Consider the following 12,881-nt stretch of genomic DNA (forward strand, 5'->3'; position numbering starts at 1 on the left):
ACAGGCGATGCTTTTCATCCCACCGGATCGATGGCTTTTCCGAATGGAGTACCGCGGTGCAGCTGGCTAGCCCGGGCACCCTTGGGCGGGCCCCTCCGGCTGTCCGCGGCTCACGGCCCGTCAGGAGCGAAGTCGTTTTCCCTCCTAGGTTTCCTCAGAAACTTCGGATTTTATCTCCTGTCGACTTATTTCCCTCAACCTGTTGGAATTTCCAGTGTTTCTGTGCCTGTCTCGGGTCCGCTCTCTTTTCAGGGCGAGAAATTGCGTTGCTGCCCAGACTGCGAGATTCATTCGGGTTTCCCTTACTTGCGTCTGGCTTCCCTTCGCTCTGTTGGAAAACGCCAGCAAACAGCCCTACCAAACCTTCGCAGGAACCTTAAGCCACGCTTAAATCTTTCTGTAGAGACCTCTTGGCCTGCCTGGTTACGAATGCCTTCTTCTAACAGGTTTCTGAGGTGGAGTGTGCTTGCCCTGGCCGGCGTGTTTCAGTGGGCAGCCATGGCCCCGCTCAAGGTGCACGGACCTGTCCGGATGCACAGCATGCAGACCGGGATTACAAAGTGGAAAGAAGGAAGCTTTGAAATTGTGGAGAAGGACAACAAAGTGAGTCTAGTGGTACACTACAAAGTTGGAGGAATTCCAAAGACATTTCAGGTACACCAACTATTAAGGCTTTTGTTTGAGCAGTGCGTGGGTTGTGTGCCTTTGTGAACAGCTGTCCTCTTCAAGGCTATTAAGTGTCACACAAACTTCCCTCTGTCACTGTTTCTTGTTCCTCGTTTCCTGAACGCTAATCCTTTTGTGTAGGCTCTCCCGTAAATTATTCACGTGTGTTGTGAAAGGATCTGCCAAGGTCGGCATCGAGATACCACGGAATGGGAAGAACCAAAAGGCAGAGAGAAGTTAGCAGAGCATATAGCCTCACGTGCTCACGTTTTTGGGATGTGTGACCTTTGTGTTACCGGTGCCTCTGAAGGCTCTAGAAGAGAAGATCCTGAACTCCTGCTACTAGCACTTTTCCCAGCTGAGATCTTAATACATTTGTAGCCTTTTGCTTATGTTTAAAGGGCTCTGCTGCACAGCTGTTAACAGCTCTAGGTTTTACATGCACCCAGGCAGTTTGGTTGCCTCTCTGGGAGGCAGATACAAATCACTGTGAAAAAAAAAAAAAAGCTTCTTGAAATGTTCAGCCTAAACTGGCCTATTTTTTTCCCCTTTCTTTCTATACTCCTTTTCAGCTCAGCCTTCCTGATGTTTTGTACCAAAAGCCTCAATTCCAAAGAATATGAAAGAGCACAGGCTTCTCTGTGCTGGCTCTGCCTGCAGCTCCCTGATGTGCCTTTGGTGGCCTGCAGCCCCCCATGCTTAGTAGAGCTGCTCCTCTGGCTGCGCTGAGAGTGCTCAGGCAGAGTCTGGGGCTTGTGTTTGCTGTCTGGTTTGTGTGCAAGTGCAGGAGCCGGGGTGGTGTAGAGGAGAGAGCTGTGCAGCTTCACACAGGAATAAAGCTAGCCCTGAGTGACAAATCTCTTCTGCAGCCAGCCCCGTGGCTGTGTTGACCCACAGAGCTCAGCTGGCCTCACTCTGCCCAGAGGAGAGCAGGACTCTGGGTCTGTAAGTGCTGCCTTTTGGGTCCCTGTGCCTAAGGGTGAACCTGGCCAAAGTCAGGCACACCCTTTTGCTGACACTGCCCTGGGATAGTGTTGTGCTTCCCGAAGAGGAGGACACCTTCTGGGTGCTGCTTCAGTCAGCGATGTGAACCCCAGTGTGGTGTTTGGAGGAGTCAACAGCTGGGGCAGGAGCAAAGCATTTGCCTCTGTACTTTTCTCACTGAGATAGGGCAGAGCTCAGAGTTGTGTTTATAAGGAGGCTGCATGAGGCATTTGGTGCCATGGCTTAGTTAATTAGGTGTTGGGTGAGAGGTTGGACTCGATGATCTCAAAGGTCTTTTTCAATCTGCTTAATTCTGTGATTCTGTGAGTGTATTTCTGTAAGAAAATTCTACCTGATTTAAAAGTAGAGGGTATAAGAGCAGCTGGGAGAAAAAGAAACAATGCTGTCTTATTAAGTGTGCTTGTAACACTCTCAACTGATTTAAAAGCTGCCTTCTGCCACAGATGTTTTTCATCTATAGTGTTCAGCAGGTCTTTCTCTGAGCCATTTACTTCTGTGTGTGGACTTGGTGAAAAACTTCACTATATTTTTGAAGGATGATGTCTGGCTGCCTTAGTGTGCTGAGAAGTCTCCACAAACAATCTAGCAGGCCTTGAAATTCAGGCATGAGAAAATTATCATCTATGGTTTCTACCTCCATCCCTGCAGACTTGAAAAGCATCATCTCCCTTCTCGTGCTCCATGCTGTGACTGTGTGCTTGATTTGAACCAGCACTGGAGCGTGTTGCTTTGGAGAAAGAGTAGTCTCTTCTTCCCTTCCTACCTTCCCTGAGTTCTTGTTCTCATGCATTCCTTTCTGTCTGGACAAGGGCTAACATGGTGTGACAGTGACACTGAAGGTGGTTTCACGGGGAGTGTTAGCCCATAGAGCAGCTAACCGTGGCCTAAAGGGACAGGTTTTGCTACCAGCCTTTTGCATCTGCTGTCTCTGGCACTTGTCAGATCTCGGTGGCTATGAGCTCAGTGGAGGGTTTTCACATGATTTAATTTGGGGAAGGGGCTGTATGCAAGATCTGGTGGAGGTGGTGATATGGCACCAGGCTGCCTGGACCATACCAAAGGAGGAGAAAATGCCCCATCATAGAAGACCTGTTATTTTGGGGTGATGGTCGTTTTTCAGGGAGATCTGCTGTCTGATTCTGTTCATTCTGAAGCAAGTCAGACCCCAGCAGAATGCTGGTGGGTGAAAGCAGCAGTCTGGGAGAGCTGCCTGCCCCTTGTGCTCAAGTGCAGCTTGTGTGAGCCAGCCCCAGTCTATCACAGTGACGCTTGCTGACACTTCAGGCATAACCAATTCCTGATATCTTTGCTTCAGAAGCAGCACTGTTTGTTTTTTGACAAGGTGCTCTGGAAGAACTGTGGATGAGTTTTCCATTTTTATTTTTTTCTGTGACAGAACACTTGGGTGGATTCAGGCTTTTATTTCTTTTCACAGTGACTGCTGTGTCATCAAATTTCCTATCTCAGGTGATGTTTTACTGATGTTTCAGAGCTTCAACTAGGTTGTCCTAGATGCCAGATACCTATTGAGGCAAATATGTCATTTACTGGGGTGATGAAAAGCTCAACATGAGCCTGCAGTGTGAGTGCAGCCCAGACAGCAACCCTGTGCTGGGCTGCAGCAAGAGCAGTGTGGCCAGCAGGGCAAGAGATGGGATTCTGCCCCTTTACTCTGATCTCTTCAGACCCCAGCTGGAGTCCTGTGTGCAGTTCTGAAGCCCCCAGCACAAAAAGGACATGGAACTGTTAGAGTGAGTCCAGAGGAGGGCCACAAAGATGCTCAGAGGGCTGCAGCAGCTCTGCTATGAGGACAAGCTACAAGAGTTGGGGCTCTTCAGTCTGGAGAAGAGAAGGCTTTGAGGAGACCTTTTAGTGGCCTTCAAGTATTTGAAGGGGACCTACAGGAAGGCTGGGGAGGGACTATTGACAAGGTCTCATAATGACAGGACAAGGAATAATGGGTTTAAGCTTGAAGAGGGGAGATTTATACTAGATATTAGGAAGAAGCTCTTTACAGTGAGGGTGGTGAAACACTGGAACAAGTTGCCTAGGGAGGTTGTGGCTGCTCCCTCCCTGCAGGTGCTCAAGGCCAGGCTGGATGAGGCCTTGAGCCACCTGCTCTAGTGGGAGATGTTCCTGCCTATGACAGAAGATTGGAACTGGATGATCCTTGAAGTCCCTTCCAACCTAAACCATTCTATGATACTCCCACCTCCTGTAACATTGTGATGCTGCTTGGGTCATAACAGGTGCATGGAGAATATGGGTGGAGCCCTCTTACGAAAGCATTTTGAGTTGGAATAGGTAGTTTTGCACTGAGATGGTGAGGTGACTGTGATCCCTTTCCAGTAGGCTCAGTGTTTTAAGAGGATGAAAAATTTGGAGATCCCTTTTCAATTTTTTGATCTTTGAAGACAGTTTTAGCTTTTCTTTTTCCTTTTAAACCCACAAGTGGCCCACAAAAATAAGCAAACAGGGAGGTATTTCAGAAGTGCAGTTTTCACAGCAGATGAAACCCTTGGTTTCTGATTGAGGTGGTTTTCCAGTCTCTCATATAAATGGCTGATGTGCCTAGAGTGGCATCCCGAAAGCTGGAGATCTGCATGGGGAAAAGAGAAGACTCTGTGATGGATATGGAGCACCTCTCATCATCTCAGTGTTACATACCTGAACAAATCTAAATAACAATCACAAATAATTTCTCTCTAAACTTGTAAAGAATTTGAAGGAGGCAAGTCAGGTGTTAGAGCACTTGCTACTTTGGATGGGTAGTGTGGCAGTAGGGATATCATGCCACATTAAGAGAAGACTCTGCTCTGATTGGCAGTGTTTACTCTGATGTGTGTAGTGCCTAATGACCATGACTGTGGCTTCTAATCTTTTATGAAGCAATGAGTATACCAGTAGGCTGGTGTGGAGATGATTGTGTAGCTAGGGTCTGAACTAAGGCAAGCAAAGCAGCAGCAGAATGAAGAACTGAGTAAAAAGGACAAGGGAATTGAAAGTGAGAGTATGGTTAGGTATCTGTTGTCAGATCTTCATACAGTGTGCAGATGTGAGGGATTCTTTTGCTTCCTCTGCTTTAGGAGTTAGCCTTAGCCTGTGTGGGTAGTAGAGCCTTTACTGAACAGCCAACTGTTACAAGAGATGTAGCATGAAGTAACAGAACTAATGCCATAATAAAGTAGCAGTGGCTGGGAGCACAGGTTCTGATTAAAGTCGTTCTCATTCTTGACTGTAACCCTGAAAGTTTTGACACCACTTCATTGTGGTAATGTTGCATACAGGCTAAGCATGTTTCTTACTAAATTATTTCCCTCTGCAGCCATTTTTTTTTAAGCTATGTCAAATCTGTCTTTCCTGAGAGCAAATTTTAAAGTGAGTAGAAGTTTGTATTTACCACTTAATCACAGAATCAGTCAGGGTTGGAAGGGACTGCAAGGATCATTTAATTCCAAACCCCCTGTCATGGGCAGGGAATCAGTCAGGGTTGGAAGGGACTGCAAGGATCATTTAATTCCAAACCCCCTGTCATGGGCAGGGACACCCTACCCTTGAGCAGGCTGCCCATAGCTTCATGCAGCCTGGCCTTAAACACCTCCATGAATGGAGCCTCAACCACCTCCCTGGGCAGCCCATTCCAGGCTCTCACCACTCTCATGCTGAAGAACTTCCTCCCCATCTTAAATTGCATTTGAGACTTGATGTGGAAGTTTCAGACAGCTGAATGGGACTGTATGAAGCTCTTATTCCTTGAAATTTAAAAACAACACACTCCATAGCAAAGCAAGCTTCAAAAGAGCTTGTCCAGGAACGTAGGGACTGTTGAGCTATAATTTTACCATCCTTTTGGTTCAGTCAGCTTCCGAGATCACCAATGGTGTTAATGATGTGAGCGTGAAATGGAATAAGGACTATTGTGGTGTGAGTGCCTCTTACCCTTTCTGAGTGTTCTCTTTGCGTGTTTTAAGGGGCTGAAATGCTTTGCACCATTTTAAATTTATAGTCACTTTCTTCTTTTCAGCTAAGCCATAACATTAAAACTGTGACCTTACGACCAAATGGTAGAAAACTGTGTTGCCTGATGCTAACACTGAAGGACACCAGCTTCCTGACCATTGATAAGGTGCCACTCAAAGATGCCAATGAAATGCGGATGTATTTGGATGCAGTCCATCAAGACAGGGTTCACACTGGTAAGTGCAGTTGTTGTAAATCATGGTCACAGCAGTTTGGAGAGAGGCATCAGTGCTATGGTTGTAGCTTGTGGGTTGTTTCTTTTTTCATCTTTAAGCCATTTTGTTCTCCTTGTGTTGCTGACTTTCTTTGTGGTTGTCTAAGTACTTATTTCTCTCCCCATACCTCACTTTTAGTTATGTACCTTTCCCATCCTGTACCTCTGTTGTGCTGGACAGTGAGAGTTTAAGTATGTAGGAATTGTTTCTGTTGTAAGTAGGTTACTCTTTGTATTTGAAAGTATTTGAAAGACTCCTGTCTATCATGCATGCATGCTCTCTTTCCTTTTTGTTTTGCCTTTCTTTTAAAGGGTGGGACCTTTACTGCCGACTGTGTAAATGACCAGGCTAGGGGATGTCTGTAAATATGGTTTGTCTGTGCACTCAGAATATTGTACTGTTTGTTGGCAAGAGATCTAGTGTGTTGCCTCCAATATCTACTCCAGCTGAAAAATAACTGACTGGCATTCTTACTTGTAAGACAAATGACAACCAAATCAAACGTTCTGTGCTTTTCCTGTCAGCTGGGAAACCCTCTCAGGGATCTGGCAGCTTTGGCGGCGTCCTGGGCAGCAGAACCACACAGAAGGAAGCTAACAGGCAATTCTCTTACATAGAGAACCAGGTTTGTTTCATTGTTCCAGTTTTTCTTTTCCTTCAGTTTCATTCATTTCCTCCTCTCCTCCTTCTACTGCATGTTGTAGTAGCGCTGATAGTAGCACAAATGCTTAGTTTGCATCCAAAATATTTGGAATCGCGAGGGTTTGGAGTAGGCACACAGGGAGTGGTTGGTAGGTAGTGTGTCTTGCTCACAGGGAGACATTCTGCATGAAGAGAACGGTCAGCATCTGGCTGTGGAAGACAGAATATGTTCTTCACACTAAGTTATCAGGCAGACGGAGAAGCAGCATAGAGGGGAAGTGCACAATTAAGACTCACTTCTCTTACTGTTCTGGATATCTCTTTGTTTATGCTGAGCACCTTAGGTAGCAGCTGAACATGTTGCAGTCAGCATAAGTCTCTGACTTGAGCAAGATTCAGCCAAGTGTGTGTATTGAAAAGCTGCTGACCCAGTTTTGTATTCAGGATACAGTAACTTAATTTGTGACATTCTGCTCAGTTTTGGTTTCCTGTGTAAATTTTGCAGACTTCCCTGAAAATGGGGTTAACCTTGGAAATATTTTTGTTCTTCCTTTTCTCTCCCTGCACTGCACAAATTTCATGGTGCATCTGCCAGGTTTAATATACTTTATATCTGTGAATATACTTTGTACTGTTGCCCTGAAGGAGAATATTTTTGACATTGTTCCAAACCGAATTTTACATGTTGCTTAAAGGCAGTCTCACAGTAAAAACTCTTGAGGCTTTTTGTGTGCAGTGGTTAAGATTAGATATGTTTAATTTTCAAAGTCAAAATTGACTGAAGTTCCTTAGTCGCCCAACTGCTAGCTCCTTCCATTGCACTCTGTATGGCAATTGCCTGGCCAAGGCTGTCAGGGTACCATTCTGGTTTTGTAGGGTTTAATGCTGCACAAGGTTTCTTTTAATACCACCCAGGACTGATTTGGGTATAGTTAGGAATGGTGCCTTGGGCTTTTTTTATGTTAGAGCATGTAAAGGAGATTTTAAAAACTGAAAACTGGGCTCCTGAATTCAAGAGAGATGTTGAGGTGCTGGAAGGTGTTGAGAGAAGGGCAGCAAGGCTGGGGAGGGGCCTGGAGCACAGCCCTGTGAGGAGAGGCTGAGGGAGCTGGGGGTGTGCAGCCTGCAGCAGAGGAGGCTCAGGGCAGAGCTCATTGCTGTCCATAGCTCCCTGCAGGGAGGCTGTAGCCAGGTGGTGTTGGGCTCTTCTGCCAGGCAAGCAGCAACAGAAGAAGGGGGCACAGTCTGAAGCTGCCATCTGGTCTGGATGTTAAGAGGAAGTTCCTGTCAGAGAGAGTGATTGGCATTGGAATGGGCTGCCCAGGGAGGTGGTGGAGTGGCTGTGCCTGGAGGTGTTGAAGCCAAGCCTGTCTGGGGCACTTAGTGCCATGGTCTGGTTACTAGGTTGGGCTGGATGAGCTTGGAGGTCCCTTCCAACCTGGTTGGTTCTATTCTATGGAATTCAGCTGGCAGCATTGGAAGATGGGAAGGGAAATAGGTTACTGCTGTAGTTGCATGCTTATGACTCACATCTATACAGCAAAATTTTACCACCATCTATTTGGTGTTAAACTCCCTTAATCTGTTATGAGTAACTTTTATTTCTGCTTTTGGGTGCTATACTGTAGCAGGAAAAGCAGGTGGTGTAGATGCTGGATTAGGCTAAAGATGGTCACCATTGTCACTGTTTCTGTTGTCTTCTTGTCCCCCCTCCACCTGGGCTTTGCAGACTCCTACCAAAAGAGTGACCATGGAAAGTAAGGAGGAAAATGTATTTCGCAAGGTCCTGACTACCCCAGCAAGAGCATCTGTGAAGAATTCTGCTGGAACTGGAACACCCAGCAACAGGGTGAATGTTTCAGCATCTCCTGCCTCATCAGTCCCTCACAGAACAGGCTTGTTGGAGAATCGGTAGGAGCATTATTTGCTGCTTATGATATTGTGAACATTTAGCTCTTTATAGAGCTTCAGGTGTAACCTATAAGTAAGAAGGGAATATGTTTCCTCCTCTGGTTTTGCTGTCACTTTTAATAGGATGTTAATATGTGCTTTTCTAGCCTGTGGCTGGGACTGGCACTAGAGCTTTATGAACAGTTTAGTAAGAGTTGGACAGACCAAAGTCTTTTCTGTGTGCTATGTTATAAAAGTGGAGATTTGCAGAAGCTAGGTGCAAAATGCACTGAAAGCATTGAGGGGTTCTGGTCAGTTGTAAGAGGATAATTTATCAGCCTTTCTGAAGGAATGACCACTTCAAAAACTTTCTGTCACCAGTGAAAAGAGGAAAAGAACACAAGCACCTGGTTCAGAAATGAGTGACGATTATCCCAAAGAGAACGATTCTTCAACGTAAGTAACTGTTGTTTCTGGTTTTAAACTCTTTGCTCATCTGTGAAGGGAAATTGGATGTTTCCCATCTCAGCAACGTGGTGCAGCTGAGCCATTAGACAGCTTCTGAATGTACTGTACCCCCTGAAATGGGGTTTGCATCCAGGTTTAACAAGGGAAATACGACCTGCTTTAGCAGCTGCTTTGCAGGAACAGGCACATGCAAATTTCGCATCATCTTTCTGACATCAGTCAGCATTGTCCTAAGTGCTATATGTGTATAGCAGTATTGAACTTGCTTTGAAAGGGGAATTGCTATTTGAAGAATAACCCCCTCCCCTCTTTTAAATCACATTTAGTTGTGTTTGAAATCACATTTAATTGCAGGTAAGAAGGCTTGTTTAAATGCATTGGTTGAACTTCACTGCAGGTTTCAACTGTTCCATTGGAATGGGCTGCCCAGGGAGGTGGTGGAGTCACCATCCCAGGAGGTGTTCAAGAAGAGCCTGGCTGAGGCACTTCGTGCCATGGTCTAGGCACTGGATAGGGCTGGGGGATAGGTTGGACTGGATGATCTTGGAGGTCTCTTCCAACCTGCTTGATTCTATGACTCATAGTCAAGTATTAAAGGTGATAAGAAAAAAATATTTGAAACAAGTTGTGAATCCCAAGCAGGATATGCTGTATCTGCTATACTGCACTGACATCAACTCTTGTCTGTCTGTAGGAATAATAAAGCCTTGAGTGATCCAGCATGGAAGTACTTGAACAGTAGCAGAGAGAAACAGTTGAATCTGAAGCAGGCAGAAGAAAATCGGACATCAGGTAAAGAAAATAACAGTCAAGCCAAGTGATACCTGACTTTTTACCCTTTTGGTGTAAGTTCAGAAAGCTGCTGCAGAGGTGCTTCTCTTAATCTACTTTCCCTGTGCCACTAACTCTCTTGCTTCCTACAGAGCCACATATGAGATGCAAACTTCTCTTCCAAGTCTGCCATGTTCTAGTTGACTCTGACCTTTATACTTGGGGGCTGATGCCAGCCCATGTGCTGGCTTGTTGGGAAATTCAACAGGCAGCTTCAAATGTTGCTCCAAGCTGCCCTTCCCCTTGGGAGGGGATTCCTGCAAACACTTAAGGATTTCCTTTTTGCTTACTTTCTTGTTATTTTTGAAGCCCTCCATTGCTGTTAATGCCCACCTGACTGATTATTGTTCTGAAAATGGGTTCTGTTTGCTCTTACCTCCCTATCTCTTCCCCAGAACTTAGAAGGGGAACTCTTTAGAGCCATGACTTTTGTTCTATTTGTACCCAAGTTCTGTTGGCTGCTGGTGTGTGACAAGGTTTTCTACACAAAGTAATAATGTTGACAGTGTGTGCATAAGGTAGGAAGCAGCACCACTGTTCATTTGCCTAATGAATACCAAGCCTCTTTTCCCCATACAGGGAAATGTATTCAAGGCCTTGTTTTTAAGGGGAGTATTACTGGATGCCTTCTTTTTAGTGTAGCTCTAATGGTACATACAGGTTGCTGGAGGAGCCAGTAAGGTGAATGTTTATCTCTGAATGAAAATCTTATTTGCTCTTCAGAATCAAAATTAGACTCTGAGCATATTACCTGTAAGGTCAGGTAAGAGTATTGCAACCTTCTACATATGTCTATTTTTCAAAGTTGCATGGCTCAAACCACTTCCAGCCAGGATAGAAGGAAATGTTGATTCATTATCCAATTATCCAAACTGAATTACACAGCATAATAGGTGGTGGTTTTTTCACTCATGAGAACTTTTTTGTTAGTGTGACACCATCTGAGGCATTAGAGTCTGAGGATCTGATTCAGTGTTATCAGACCTAAACAATCATATTTTGCCCCAAGCTTATAGTAGTTTACTGTGGAATTTGATGTGGTAAGAGAAGCTGTTTTCACTTCTGCTTCTTACTGCATCCAGTTCTGGAGTCCCTTTTATAAGGGGGATGTGGAGATGCTGGAGCATGTCCAGAGAAGGGCCACGAGGATGATCAGAGGGCTGGAGCAGCATTCCTGTGAGGACAGATGGAAAGAGTTGGGGCAGTTCAGTCTGGAGAAGAGGAGGCTCCCAGATCACCTTATGGCCTTCCAGGATCTGAAAGAGGCCTACAAAAAGGCTGGGGAGGGACTTTTGAGGTGGTCAGGGAGTGCCAGGAGCGGGGAGAATGGAGCAAAGCTGGAGGTGAGGAGAGTCATCCTGGAGGTGAGGAGGAAGTTGTTGAGCAGGAGAGTGGTGAGAGGCTGGAATGGGTTGCCCAGGGAGGTGGTTGAGGCCCCATGCCTGGAGGTGCTTAAGGCCAGGCTGGATGAGGCCCTACCCCTCTAGGGTAGGGTGTCCCTGGCCAGGGAGGTTGGAACTGGCTGATCCTTGTGATCCCTTCCAGCCCTGACTGTTTTCATGATGCTGTGATTCTTTACTTTGAATTTGAGAGCACTGCCCTGGAAATCATTGGTGAGTTGTGCTATGTGCATGTTGTACATTCAAACAAGAGGTGGTTATTTATTATCTTTCAAATATTTAAGACCATTCAGTGACTTTGTAATGTTTCCACATTGCAGTTTGAATTGGATGGAGACAGTGGTGTTACATTCATTAAAGCTCCAGCCTGTCTTTACTTACATATGATTAATGTTCCCATTAGTGGTTCTGAGTATGTGTGTTAGGACTTTCCCAAGCAACTCTGGAAAAGAGTATTTGAGGACTTTTCAAAAGTTTTGTAATGAGTTATTGTATAAATAGCTGAGTTAGCTGGAACAAAATGACCTGCCTTTCTGTTTTTCAAGGTATTTTACCACTGCAGTCATCATCCTTTTATGCTAGTCGATCCTCATCAAAAGAGTACTCCACTGGCAATTCCACCCTGGACAGGTACAGCTGATTCACTACCATGAACTGTAAATGACAGTTCTTTCCCAGGAGTTAGAATCTTCACTTTCCTCTGTGTTTATAATGTGGTGTATAGCTTATCTGCCTGAAATTTCTGTATGTCTGCTGCTACTTTCTTTTCCTTCAGGAGCACAATCTAGGTATTGAGTGTGGCTACAATTGCTCTAGTTACAAACTCCAGTTACTGCTCCCAACACTCAAGTATCTTACAGTCATTAGGAATTGAATGATCCAGATGATGTCTAACTGTAGCATGAAACTCCATTTTAGTATGAGACACTGTATTTTAGGAGCAGGATTTTAGTCCTACTGAAATTGGGAGCAGGATTTTAGTCCTGAATTCTGCTGAGGCTGCGATTCTGTGTTAGACGCTATGCGATTGTAATGTTGGTCTCTGTGCTAGATAGATGAGATACCAGCAAAGGAGCATTGTCCATGCTTTACAAGTGAGGGGCAGAGGTCCAGAGTGATAAGGTTACAAGAAGAATTTGAAAAGGAAGACTCTGGCCCAAGTGGGAGTTTTAAGCATATCTTAGGCGTGGCAGTCTCATGCTACACAGTTATTCTTCCTCTCATCATACAGTGCTAGGAGCTGTTAAATGTCTTAGACAACAGCCTTGGTTACACTGCCTGCATACCTGTGCTCTGGAAAGTTTTCTCTCTGACACCTCTTTTGCATTAGAATATGTGCCAGTTATCTTGTATGGCCTTGCCAGTCCTTGTCTTACACAGTGTCATAGACTATAAATATTTAAAGGAAGGGCCTTGAAATTTTGTGCTTCTTACTCTTCTATGTTTTTAGGTCCAGTGTATCCAGCCAGACCCCTTCAGCCAAAAGAAGCCTGGGATTTCTTTCCCAACCTGCCCCTCTTTCTGTTAAAAAAATGAGATCTAATCAGGATTACACAGGGTGGAACAAACCTCGAGTGCCCCTTTCCACTCATCCTCAACAGCAGTTACAAGGGTAAATATCATTTTCTTTATCTAGCAGACACATTTTGGTCATCAGAACATGCTCCTTGGTGTTATAATTGGTCAATGAGTAAAGGTTAATCCTGAAACTGATCAGCACTGGGACAGGGAGTACTTTTTTCCT

General features: G+C 45.1%; 1 protein-coding gene across 2 annotated transcripts in view; it reads left to right on the top strand.

Moving 5' to 3' along the window:
- The window catches only part of USP37 (ubiquitin specific peptidase 37), a 42,722-nt gene that overhangs the window by 433 nt on the left and 29,408 nt on the right, over positions 1-12,881 (top strand). For both annotated transcript variants that reach the window (XM_064165253.1, XM_064165246.1), the window contains exons 2-9: positions 447-654; positions 5,696-5,867; positions 6,431-6,531; positions 8,278-8,459; positions 8,820-8,894; positions 9,601-9,698; positions 11,683-11,767; positions 12,588-12,749. In XM_064165253.1, the coding sequence (XP_064021323.1) occupies positions 499-654; positions 5,696-5,867; positions 6,431-6,531; positions 8,278-8,459; positions 8,820-8,894; positions 9,601-9,698; positions 11,683-11,767; positions 12,588-12,749 (1,031 nt within the window). In that variant the 5' untranslated portion in view covers positions 447-498. The remainder of the gene's footprint in view (positions 1-446; positions 655-5,695; positions 5,868-6,430; positions 6,532-8,277; positions 8,460-8,819; positions 8,895-9,600; positions 9,699-11,682; positions 11,768-12,587; positions 12,750-12,881) is intronic.

This window comes from Pogoniulus pusillus, chromosome 2 (assembly GCF_015220805.1).
Source record: "Pogoniulus pusillus isolate bPogPus1 chromosome 2, bPogPus1.pri, whole genome shotgun sequence".
In the NCBI taxonomy this organism is placed as follows: Eukaryota; Metazoa; Chordata; class Aves; order Piciformes; family Lybiidae; genus Pogoniulus; species Pogoniulus pusillus.